This window comes from Peromyscus californicus, unplaced genomic scaffold (genome assembly GCF_007827085.1).
Source record: "Peromyscus californicus insignis strain IS unplaced genomic scaffold, ASM782708v3 Scaffold_19__1_contigs__length_69161282, whole genome shotgun sequence".
NCBI classification, from domain to species: Eukaryota; Metazoa; Chordata; class Mammalia; order Rodentia; family Cricetidae; genus Peromyscus; species Peromyscus californicus.
The window spans coordinates 49,566,914-49,579,979 of NW_026294491.1; the positions used below are offsets into that span (position 1 = coordinate 49,566,914).

Here is a 13,066-nt window from a genome sequence, read left to right on the forward strand (position 1 = left end):
CACTTCCCTCTCTTGGTATTGGCTTCTCCTGTTTCTCTTCCTAGTTAGTGTTCTCTATTCCCTTGGTGTGGATAACTACATAAAGAACAATTCATATGAGCATATTAGAATGGAATGCACTGCATGCTTGATTCTGTCATTGTTTAATTGTGTAGTTTTAGGGGGGTGAGGAAAGCACCTGATTTTCCCATCTGCCAAGTGAGGAATATAAAAGTACCCGCTTCACTAAGCTATCACGAGCTCAGATTAGACTATTGTCTTTGCAATCACACCATTCTGCAATCCTAAAAAATATAAGGGAGCAGATACTTACAGGATTACCACGAACTATGAAATATGAATCTATAGAATTGCATCATCCAAGAATATTTGCATCTGAGATGCTGGTAAAACCTAATACCAACTAAATAAGGATTATTTGTGGAGCTGTTACATAAACCAGAGAGTAGATAGAATGCATGAATAAAAAGACTCCTCCCATCAGCCATCAAATATGGCTTACTATGAAGTATCTGGCCACATTCCTAGGATGTTCCAATAGAATCCCAAATATGAACACTCAGTGAGTCTTCTGATTCCAGAAATCCTGTCTTGATATTTGAGTTTCTGGGATTTATTTTTTGGTGTTTGCTGCTGTTGTTGTTATTGTTTTGTTTCAGGGGGAGTTGGTGTTGGTGTTGCTTGTTGCTGACATGTATGTGTGTGTGCATATATGTGAGCATGTGAAGCCTGTGTGTGTGTATACATATTCATGCTTGCATTCACATGCACAAACATGCATAGATGTAGGAGAGAAAGCCAATGTCAGCATCTCCTCTCTCACTATAATTCAAATGGTTTATTGTAAAGTTACAACTATTCAATTTACAGAATTAAATCTCAAGAGACACTGGAAAAACCCATTGAGAGCAAATATTAAGACAAATGAAAGGGTCTATGTTTCATTTTTATATTTATTTAATTTTATGTGTACTTTTGAGTGCCTACACGTATGTATGTGTACCATGTGTGTACCTGGTGCCTACAGAGGTCAGAAGAGGGCATTGGATCCCCGGGAACTGGACTCATAGATGGATGTGAAAAACACCATGTGGGTACTGGGAACCAAACCCAGGTCCTCTCTGGAAGAGCAGCAAGTGCTCTTAACCCCTGAACCATCTCTTTAGCCCCAAGGATCTGTTTCCTAAAAACAAAACAATGCTTTCTCCAATTGTTTCTCTCTAAGGAGCCTTATTGATTTTTTTCCTCAGAGTTACAGTACAATCTCATTTTATATATATATATAATTTTTTTTTCTAGTCAAATTCCCACCCATGAACTCTTCCCTACTTGGCCAGTGCTCCCTACAGCTTTGCTTCCAATTGACATGCCAAGTTCTCAGATTAATCTCAATTGGTGGGGCCTGTCTCTTATGAATCCAGAAGCAGCAAGCTCTCTGCTCTTTGTGTGACTATCTATAAATGAAGCCAAAGGAACAAGGGGGAAGTCGGCTTTTCCCATGAACATTTTCTTGTAAAAGCAATGATTTATTGAATTTAGACAATACCTGGTACTGGGAATGGGGAAGGGAACACATATTGGAAAGCTTCCCTGTGTCACAACTGGTGTTATATGCTGACTTTCAACAGTAGTTGGAATTCTGTCCTCCAGGAGTTTTCATCTTAGCAGACTATAGATGAATACATGAGCCACTGTACTCAGTGTAAGTGGGCTGTATTAAGTCCTGTACAATGTGTCATAAGTGGAAACACACATGAGAGAAAAGTCCATTTTAACGTTAGCATTTCCAATCATTGTCGCTATTCCTATGTATGAGATCTTGTGACTTCCAAATGAAATTTGTAATTATCTGGGGGAAAGTAATTACTGTTCTGCATTTCTCACTAGCCATTTGAACAGTGGAAATGATCCTTGGAATAGGAACCCAAAAACCTGACCAATACTAAGCTTCCCATTTGATCTTAAAGTAAAGTTAATTTTGCAGAGTATTTTTAGCACAAATTTCTTCACAGAAGTTTCTGGTATTTCAAAGGTCATTATTGAAGTTACTTAGAAATCCACAAGGCCAGAGATAGTTGTGTATTACTCAGAATACATATTTATGAGTCCTGGGAAGACCTCCTTATACTAATAGGACATTGAAGGGCTATGGTACATTGAGATAAGTGGCATTGAGATAGTTCAAGGATGCTGTCAGGAAAGCTGTGAGGCAAGAAAGAGTGTTTTTTAACAGAGATGAGAATGCTTCACAAGCAAGGATCAGTGAATGAGCAAAGGCTGAGGAGACACTAAGATCTTGACTCAGTGTTCAGGATGGGCTAAATCTGCATCATCCAGATGTGCAGACAGAGTTCGTGATAAAAAAAAAATAGTGGGGGGACACAAAAAACTATATTTCTTTGAGATGTATATACTAGGTGAACTTGCTGAAAAGTGAGAGTGTAGCTAAGCCACTAAGAAAGTCTGAAACTTAACAGTAGATTCACCCTACCTTTCAAACTTCAAGAATGTGCAGCCCAAACTGAAATCTACTGAAAAGCTGAGAACAACAGTTCTTCTTCACTTCACACCATGATAGTGTGATATGCTATCTGTGATAACTGGGTGATAGACATCATGATATTTCTACTTTTCATATCCAGCAGGAATTTAGCCAAAGACTCCCTAAATGCCACTAAAATTGTTACTGAGAATACGAACTTCCCAAATTGAATATCGCTTTTATTCCCTGTACCAACCAGGCATGGTTCTTTGCAACCTCAGCATCTCTACTCATGCTAAGTTTATAGACCTCTCAAATCAGTGTACATCAGTACAGTTGAGTTCCAGGCAGGTGTGCTTCCCTGGAGTTCATTAGCCGTTAAAAGCTGCTGTATAATTGTGTACTGCTCACATTAACTCTAATGTCTTGTATCTTCCGGTGCTATCCAAGTAACAAATCAGAGCTCCACACAAAAAAAAGACATTTTATAGCCCTGATTCGACTTCAGTCATGTTGTCAGTCTCTGCTGTGAGCAGGATACTCTGATATTCTTTCTATATTCACTTTAGCTAGAACTCGTTAGTAGATTAACCAATGGTGGTATGCCCTCTGTGACCATCCCCTCCTCTTCACTGAGTGTGACTTGTCTCAGTGTCTTCTCAACTGGTTCTTAAACACAAGTCTTAAAGAGAAGATGACCTTTCAAATGCCCTGGAGCTCATGTTGCCTGGAGACTTGTCACCATAGGTTTTTAACTTCTCCTTTCTCAGAATTGATTGATGCGCTATAGGACTGGGGGCACTTGCTAAACTTGAAACAATTGATTCCTTGAGTCTTCTCCAGCTATATTGAAAACTAGAAGAGAAGCTAGGAAAAAATAGCACATTTCTTGGTGATGTGGTTATAGGAATGCCTTTCAGTTCTAAAGACCACAAGGTCTATATTGTTTTTTCTAACCATACACTGAGCTACTCTTGGCACATAGATAGTTGGAGTTTATCCATGGTCATCATCTTCTGCTTCATTTGAAGTTGTTCTTTTCTGAATGTTTCAAAATAATCAAGTGAGTCTTCTCTACACTGGCTGAAGTCGGTGTCCATGTACTCGTCCCTATCTGTTCCAGTGTTTGCTTTCAGACTCAGCCTGGTTCCTCAGCTGTCTGGGAGAGCTTATTTAAAGTACTGCTGCAGCAGTGGACTGTCAACAATAAATCTCTATTATATTAGTCCTTGAATTTACGGTACCCAGAGTACGACACTGACTAAGAAGTTCGAAGGAAAATGTCACCATAAATGCCCATCATCTGATTAAGTAGTAGAGCTTAACTCTTTAGATCAAACCCACTTGGAACACTATTTTGTAATATGACATTTTATGACAAGAAGATGTGAAAATATGGATGTCACTTTTGTAGATGTGTTGATCTTCTGGGTATCTGATTAACTGTTTTCATTTTTCTATTGGCTTGTGGCTCTTTATGGTGGGCTGTATTCTTGCTACTGTTTTACAGGGAACAGCCACCTACATTTTCCCACTCTACTCCCAAAAGTAAGTTCAACAAGATCAGGATTCTTGATCCAGAATATACTCTGTGACTATGGAATACAGCTGTATTCATTGGGCAGATAACCATCTTCAAAGAAGCATACTCAGTTCTCCCCTAAACTTTCCTGTCAGTACCCTGTTGATTTGCTACTCTGTTGGCACCACCCTGTTTACCCTACTACTTGATTTTTTTCCTGCCTTCTGAAGCCCCTCCACATACACACACACACACACACACACACACACACACACACACACACACACACACATAACTTGTGTTGTTCAGACACCTTTTCTCCCAACATGCAATAGGATGCATTTTTGACTACAGTTGTATTCTGAAATGTTCAGGCATACTCTTTCCTATCAAGGATGGAAAGAATGCATGAAGGTGGATGTGAGAGACAAGAAACAAATAATTCTCAAAGCTGTAATGATTAAAAAAAAATAAAGAAATACGAGTTTCCCTTAAGTGAGCAATGGGGTTATATCTAAAAGCAAAGCACTTCCATCCTTCCACCCTGCCAGCAGAGCTGAATGATGAGAAGTGCTAACTACCAGTTTTGTTGTTTGGGAAATAAACCATGGAGAGTCATCATCTTGTGTTCTCTAGGGCAACACTTAATAAAAAAAATATGATGGTAATTGTTACAAGTGTGATTTGAGGTAGAGAGAAGTCCTCTGTATTCACTACAGCTATTGAAGTTTTAGGGCAATAAGACAAGAGAAATAAAGAATATGAATAATAAAGGAGGAAGTCATAAAAGTCTATGTGTGCATGATGTGATGATCTATATAGTAAAAGGCCCCAAAGACTTTGGGAAACTCTTGAAACCGGTACACATTTCATCGAAGTAGTAGGATACAAAGTCAACATACAAAATCAGTCACTTGTTACCAAGAACAAGCATGTTGAGAAAGAACTCAGAAAAATAGGCACAGTCATAACGGCCTCAAAGAAAACAAAATACCCAGGAATAAATTTAATTGAGGAAGTAAAGTCCCTCTACAATTAAAGTTTTAAAATTCTGAAGAAAGAAACTGGAGACGACAGTGGAAGGTGGAAGGACCTGGGTCCTAGTTTCCCGGCATCCTTAGCGCTGGGCTCTCCAGTGCAACTCAAATCGCTCCTTTACCAATAGCCTCCTGGCCTCTCCTCAGGCACTGTGACCCTGCCTCACGGTGCCACATCTCAGCTGCTCACCATTATCCCTCTGATTCTGCAGCTTTCACATGATCAAAAACAGTACCATGTGACTGGTTCATAGTGCCAAGTTAGGCTTGACAGCTAGGAAATGCTGCGTTAGCCTCCGGTGGACCACCGCTTGTATGTTGCCCCTGAGGAAGGAAACATACAATCTTCCCAGAAGATTCTGCCTTACTGATGCTGGTCTCTTATTACTCACCGTGGGTTTTTAAGCTCCAGATGCCAGCATTGATTATCCCAGGGAAGCAAAGGTTTCACTTCCACAGGTTCCTCTCCTGCCCTCCGGAGGGAATAATAAAATTCCTTTATTTGAAAAACTATTGAACCTCAGAGATCAGTTAAAATCGACTGCTGGAATAGGGACTCTTTGTAAACTGCCGTCCCCTCTCTACACACAGCTGTGAGATGGAAAAGCATTTGGTCCAAAAGCAGCAAATCAGTGTTTTTCAGGCCTGAATTCAGCTCCCACAGATCCATTGTCTCCGTTCATCTAGATTTTGTTTCTTCTTTGCATTGATAATTTTGCAGACCCAGTTCATGCCATCCTGGACGCCCTCGCCTGTGAAAGCTGAGCAGGACTGAATATCCAGACTTGGTCTGGAAGGGTGTGTAGGTTTAGCCCTTCCAAGTCTCAGAGGCTGGCCAGGGCTGCTGTGAGCAGATCCTGCTTGTTAGCAAAGACGGGCACTGGCACACAACTTAGCTTTTCTTCCTACAGTGATTCTGTTAGTTCCTGGTCTGTCTCTTAGAATCTTTGTCTGTCTGCACTGTCAATTACATATACAAGAATACCGGCATTTTCAAAAGAACTCCACCAGCATGGTCTGGTATTCCGCTGTCGGCCAACGTCCCATGCATTCAGTTTAAAACCTTGTGACTACTCTTTTGATGTTAGAACCCTGTGTAAGTGTGATGTGGCTAGTGTCTTCAGATGCAAGCTGCTTCAGCAGAGTCATCTTGCCAGCATTGTCCAAGCCCAGGAGAAGGATTCACACCTTCTGGACTGTTAGACTTTTCAACTTGTGCAAAATAGAGAGCAAGCCCATCCTCAAACGAGTTCCTCTTCATCTGCCTCCCTCTCTCCCTCCCACTCCTCCCTCTTTTCCTCTCCCTCCTCCTCCCTTCCCCATTATCGGGGTAACTTCCACAGAGTCTTAATCCAACTCTTTAAAGGATTCTCAAAGTTCCTTCTAAAATGCACAAAGCCAGGCTTTCACTGACCGTGTGCTCTCGACGTTATCTCCTAAGCTCCCACGATAACAGCCTATTAAGCTCTGGTCCCTCACTGTCTTTTCTAGCCCAAAGTTCCAAATGTCACCACAATCCAAAGGCAAAAGGAAAAGAAAGACCAAAGGACATGGTTAGGTTTCTCACACCAACATTTCACATTCCTGATAGCAGTTTCTGTTCTAGTTTGGTTTCTGTTGCTGTGATAAACACCATGACCAAAAGCAACTTGTGGAGACACGTATTTGTCCTACAGGTTACAGTCCATCATCAGGGGAAGCCAAAACAGGAACCTAGAGGCAGGAACTAAGACAGACAGTGGAGGAAAACTGCTTACTGACTTGCTTCCCCTGTCTTGCTCGGCTACCTTTCTCTCATAGCGCAGGCCCACCTGTCTAAGGATAGTACTGCTCACAGAGGACCAGTTACCCTTACATCAGTTGACAGTTAAGGCAATCCCTATAGACATGTCCACAGGCCAATCTGATAAAGTCAGTTCCTCAGTTGAGAGTCCCTCTTCCCAGCTGTGTTAGATTGACAACCAACAATTAGCCATCACAAGCTCCCATACTCACAAATCAACAGAAATAATATTATGAAGATGGCTATATTACCAAAAATAATCTACCCACTGAATGAAATTCCCATTGAAATTCCAGTAACATTCTACAGAGAAATAAAAATAGAAAAAAATTCTAAAATTCATATAGAGCCATAAAATATTCCAGATAGCCAAAGGAATCTGAAGAAGAAAGAGCGAAACTGGAATTATCATGATATCTGGCTTCATGTCAGTTGCATAGACCTAGAGAGCCGTATCAAGTAAAGCAACATGATTTGGTATTTACCTTTCTACTCAGAGAGTGTGCACAGTACCTTCCACTACCATGAACACCAGTCAGTAGACGTGAAGGCACCAGATCAACTTCTCCACATTCAGTGAATTATGTAGATGTGGTCATCAGCAACACATCCTTACCATCAGCTTGTGAAGAGCATCTGACAGCCTGGGCAAATAGCCTGAGTTCTCCAATGGAGTTTCATTGGGTGTGCAAACCAACTTAAGGGAAGACCCCATTGCCAGCAGTGGATGGACAACACAAAACAAGCTCACTCACAGTTTTGGAGACTTTTTTTGTTTCATATTGCTTTGTTTGAGAATTTTTTTTACCTGACTGATCTTTTGCTTGGATATTATGGTTTCTGATTGGGGGTTTTATTCATATGTGTGTATATGTTTCCCCTGCCTTTTCTCTGTTTTGGTGTTGGTGTTGTCTGTTTAGTTGGTTGATTTTATTCTGGGTTTTGTTTTGTTTTTATTTTTGTTTTGTTTTGCCCATTTGCTTTCTAAACAGAAAAAGAAGGCATGGATTTAGAATGGTGGAGAGGTGGGGAGGATCTGGGAGGAGAAAAGGGAGGGGAACAGTGATCAGAATACATAGTATGAAAATAGAATTTATTATTTTAAGGTTTTTAAAATAAAAAGCAAATCAACACAGAATTAGCAAAAGAAAAGAAAAAGCAGACATAGAGTCATGGACTAGACAGAAACTCCTAATTTTGGACACACATGACAAAAACATGCATTGAAGGAATGACAGTCTCTTCAACTAATGGTGTTGGAGAAATTTGATATCCATATATAAAGATGGAAACTGGAGAGATTTCTGTCTCATTCACAACCTGTACAAAAATCCAAATATATCTAATTCAAAGACATGAATGTAAGACCCCAAACTCTGAAATAGTCAAGGAGAAAACACATCGAGATACAGGCTTCTCAGGAAGTAGTGCCAGCAACAGCCATGTTCAAAATCTAAAAGCTCTTGTGTATCAAAGGAAGCAGCGAATAGAGTGAAGAGGCAGCCTACAGAACGGGAGGAAAAGAACTCAACAAATTCAACACCAAAAAAATCAAACAACCCAACCCAGTCAATAAACAAGCTAATGAAATGAGCAGCCAGTTCCTAAAAATTGAAGCACAAATTGACAAGAAATATATGTTCAACATTCTTGGTCATCGAAGAAATGAAAACTGAAACTACACTGAGATTCTACTTTATCAAAATTAGAATGGCTACAATTAAGAAAGAAAGTGACAGCCAATTCTAGACATGAAGAAAGGAATTTCTGTACAGTACTAGTTGGGATGTGAGTCCAGCCACTATGGAAATTACTATAGAGGTTCCTCAAAACATAAAAATCTATCTGCCTTATAACCCAGCTATACCACTTATGGGAATATACCCAAAGAAATGTTGGGTTAATATGCTACAGAGAGGCTTTTGCATATCATTTTTATTAAAGCACTATTCATAACAGCCAAGTTGTGAAATCTTCCTTGGTATCCATCAGTAGATTTAAAAAGGGAAAGAATATGTTTATGTATATACAATGGCGTTTTATTCAACCATAAAGAATTAAATTAGGTTACTTAGTGGAAAATGAATGCAAATTGAAATTATCATTTTAAGCAAAATAAGTCAGAATCAGAAAAACAAATATCACATGATTTCTCTCATTTTTGAATCCTAGATTTTTATATAGATGCTTAAATACACACACACACACATACACACACACACACACACACACACACACACATACACGCACACACAGAGGGTGAAAACAGAAGGTACAAGGACAAGACCAACAGGGAGAGAGAGAATGAGGTGGGGGGTTGGGATACTGGACAGTAAATATGATTGAAGTATATGATATACTTGAAAGAAGCTGTTCTTCTGAAACATGGCACTATGTGCAATGAATCAATTGAAACAGAAAAAAAAAGATAAGAGTAGGTCCAAGATGACTTTAATTTTAGCCAGATGACAGTGATTTGAGTTTGAGCCAATTAATAATACTTTCTCTTTCTTTATCTTCGAATCATAAGTAGTGATGGCACATTGAATTGTGGTGCCATTGCAAGGATTTAATGAGTTAATCCATATAGAACTCTGCTATAATAAATGGCACACAATTAGCACCACATAAATTTGGGATGCTATTATTTGATTGATCCTTAGACTCTATTCAGGAGACAATATTTTTAATTGTTCTACTATACTTAGAAGCCATCATAATTAATGGTCATACTTAGAAGAAGGCATATGAAACTAATTAATTCACCTTATCACAGTTATTTCATACAAAGGGTCTTATAATGAACACACAGACTGAATACTTGACACCTAGACTCCTTAGTGCTTTAACTGATGTTGATGCTACTACCCATGGTGTCCAAAATTCCTCCTTGCCTTATATATACTTTCAGAAAGATCAATATGTATGGAATATCTTGCCTCCTGTATTTGAAGAATAAGTTATTAACTTGCATGTTTTTGGCTAAAAAGTCCACAACCACCCTCAATTCAATCATTGCATTCCTCATTATTTCATCTAACAGACCTAGAATATTTTACACAAGGCTGGATAATGGAAAAGTATATGATATCATGAGAATTCTTTTTTGACATTAGCTCATTTTTTTTTAATTTTGGCCAGGTAACAGAATTGTCTGTCTTTCTGATCACAGCAAGCTCCATCACTTACAGGTCCCATTATTATCTCAAGTATCACAGCAACGTGCTCCCAGGCATTCATCATCCTAACCTCAAGTCCTTTATGTTTACTGGCACAACGCCAAGATTTCATTTTAAAATAATCTTCTACCACAAGCTATTCATAGGAAACATCTGGCGTAAATGTTCGCCAGCATTAAATATGTCCACAGTCCTAAGATTAACCTGAATCAGAACATAGACAAGCTATTGTTCCTTAAAATATTTTTCTTCACATTTCAAAACTTAAATTCTCATTTTAAAAATAATTTTTGTGCATCTTTAACTTGTTCGATCATCAAATTTAATCTTCTTAGGTAAAACACTGGGAACTTTGTCTCTAAAGTATTTTCTCTCCTCTTAGATTTTGAGGCCTAGATGAAGTATATGCATCTCCTGTCTGAGATAGCTGAGTCTAAATTGGCTGCAGCTCCTACATAAAATAATGCTAAACTTGGTGTTTCTTATATTCTCTTCCAAAAATGTAACCTTTAAAAATCTTAAGGAACTCATCTCCCCCGCACCCCCTGCCTTCCTGGTAGCTCTAAAGATGGATGGCTGTCTCACTTCTTACTTTCCATCCAGCCCAAGCTGAACATAATGCCAAGTACATAGTACCAAGACAATAATAACTGTCTTAAAAGTGAGGTTTTACATGTGTGGTGCTGGTTTAAAATGTGGTTTGTTTGTTTTTTTTTGGTTTTTCGAGACAGGGTTTCTCTGTGTAGCTTTGCGCCTTTCCTGGAACTCACTTGGTAACCCAGGCTGGCCTCGAACTCACAGAGTTCCACCTGGCTCTGCCTCCCGAGTGCTGGGATTAAAGGCGTGCGCCACCACCGCCCGGCTAAAATGTGTATCCCATTTTAGGATCCATGTATATCCCATTTCAAAAAATTCATAAGAGTAAATCAATAGAAAAAAAAGTACTTCTCCACATTTTATGTTAACAATATGTTGTAGCATGCATTTCTACAAAGCACTCATTACAACCTGTGAGAAGCACAGAAATGAACCGAAGTTATGACATCCTTCCTGGAATAGTCCGGTGGGTGGAATCCCTTTTAGTAAAGAGCTTGATAATGGTTAAACTTGTAAATGTTTCCTGTTGCCACTTACATCTGTACTTCTGGTTCCTTTATGACTTAACACCTAGAAAAAAAAAGAACTTTAGGAATCTGATTGTATGTTGATATCCATGAAATTCTTCATCATTAGAATATTTGACAAAATAGACTGTGGGTATATTGCTTAAAGCACACATTGTTTTGAAAAACGTGCTTGTCTTTGCTTTCTCATGCAGGGACCTCCTGGGTTACAAGGACTGCAACAGACTTTTGGTGGATATTTCAACAAGGTACAGCTTCTTTGTTCCCACAACTTGTGTGCATAGAGATTTTTATGTGGTTATATTTTTAGGGGGGAAAAGTATTATTAATTCCTAACTATTGGTGGGCTTATGGAGAGCCTGTTCCAAGGCCACCTCCAGGGTGATGTAAGAAAATCCACGAAAGTGGCGAGGGCTTAGGAAAAATTCTTATGTATCTGAGGGCTAGACTTTTTTTAATCTGAGGGTAACTGTGAATAAGTTTTAATCTATCTATAACTGGTGAAATAAGGAAACACACATGCTTTCTGATGTTAACTTTCTCTTTTACTTCATCTTAAAAATGCTCTCTGACTCTTTCTCTCTCTCCACTGCTACATTCTATACATATAGCTACATATCTTTACATATATACATTTTCACATGGCTATACATCTTTCTTTTACATACATCTCTTTTCTATACAGCTTCATCTTCCTTGCCTCCACACAGTTACAAATCTCCACACAGCCACAGCTAAACATCTCATTCACATAGCTCTCTCACCACACAGCTCTTTACACAGTTCTTAGGCACAGCTTCTCCACACAGCAGCAGCTCGTTCATATAGCTCTCTCTCACACACACATACTCACTCACACACACACATACTTCTACATTATTCACTCACTCTTTACTCACTCATTCTTTCATCCACTCACTTCCTCACACTTCTCTCATGCTGCTTCTTCTTCATCTCTCACCCAGTACACACACACACACACACACACACACACACACACACACACTTCACTCACATTATAAAGCAACTCTCACATAGCTCTACACAGTCATCTCTCCATACCACCACTGCTCCACAGCCAAACTCCGGACAATCATAAGTTACATGTTCAGGGCCTTACCCATTCTCAAGACACAGGATAAGTCACACAATTTCTCTTAGGCTAATAATGTCACATTGACCCATGCACATAGCTCTAAATTGGTGAGGAGTCCCAGACATTAAACAATTGGCTGAACCTTGAGTGGTCAGGATACATGCAGAAAGAGAGCTACTGCAAGGAGTCAATCTAGTGTAAAGAGCCTGGCCTTGATTTAGCAATAAACAACACCTGGGAATTAGTCTTTGTGTATATTCTGTAGGGGCAGCTTAGTCTGTTTTTGGACTAGTTCTAAGGTCTTTGCAAAATGTGCAAAAGACTGTCTTTTTGACTGAGAATACAGTTACTTTCCTGTGTCAGTAGAGAATATTCTGGTATTATTTCTATACACCAGGATTATACAGCTTAAATAGAAATCATAACCTGACCATGCACATCTATAAGTATGCCCAAAGATGTAAAACACACTACCAAAGGGCTGTGGAAAGCACCCCACAGCTGTTCTTACTAGGGAGGCATAGCAGTGGCACCCGAGAAAGTTACAGACAGAAAACAACCAGTTTCCACAGCGAGTGACCCCACGGCTTTGCCAGATGGGGCCCCCCATCAGGGAGTTATTCATCTGGTGGGTCGACTTGTCTAACACTAGTTGTCACCTGCTGTATACTCCCACAGCCCTCAGCACCTAACATCTCAGACCTTGAGACATATGCTCAAAACATCTTCCCATACTGAATACCTTGTTTACAAATTTAATTTTTTAAAAGTTCCTAAATATATTATAAACTAAGGGTTTGTTTTTATAAACTTTAAAGCAATAGTTCAAAGTTTGATAATGAA

At 39.3% G+C, this 13,066-nt stretch overlaps 1 protein-coding gene and 1 pseudogene across 11 annotated transcripts in view; one reads left to right on the top strand and one right to left on the bottom strand.

Annotated features, from left to right (window-relative positions):
* The window catches only part of Col19a1 (collagen type XIX alpha 1 chain), a 339,939-nt gene that overhangs the window by 234,444 nt on the left and 92,429 nt on the right, over positions 1-13,066 (top strand). For all 11 annotated transcript variants that reach the window (XM_052745271.1, XM_052745270.1, XM_052745262.1 and 8 more), the window contains one exon: positions 11,322-11,375. In XM_052745271.1, coding sequence (XP_052601231.1) covers positions 11,322-11,375 — 54 coding nt within the window. The remainder of the gene's footprint in view (positions 1-11,321; positions 11,376-13,066) is intronic.
* Positions 5,693-6,280, bottom strand: LOC128114171 (ADP-ribosylation factor-like protein 3; annotated as a pseudogene).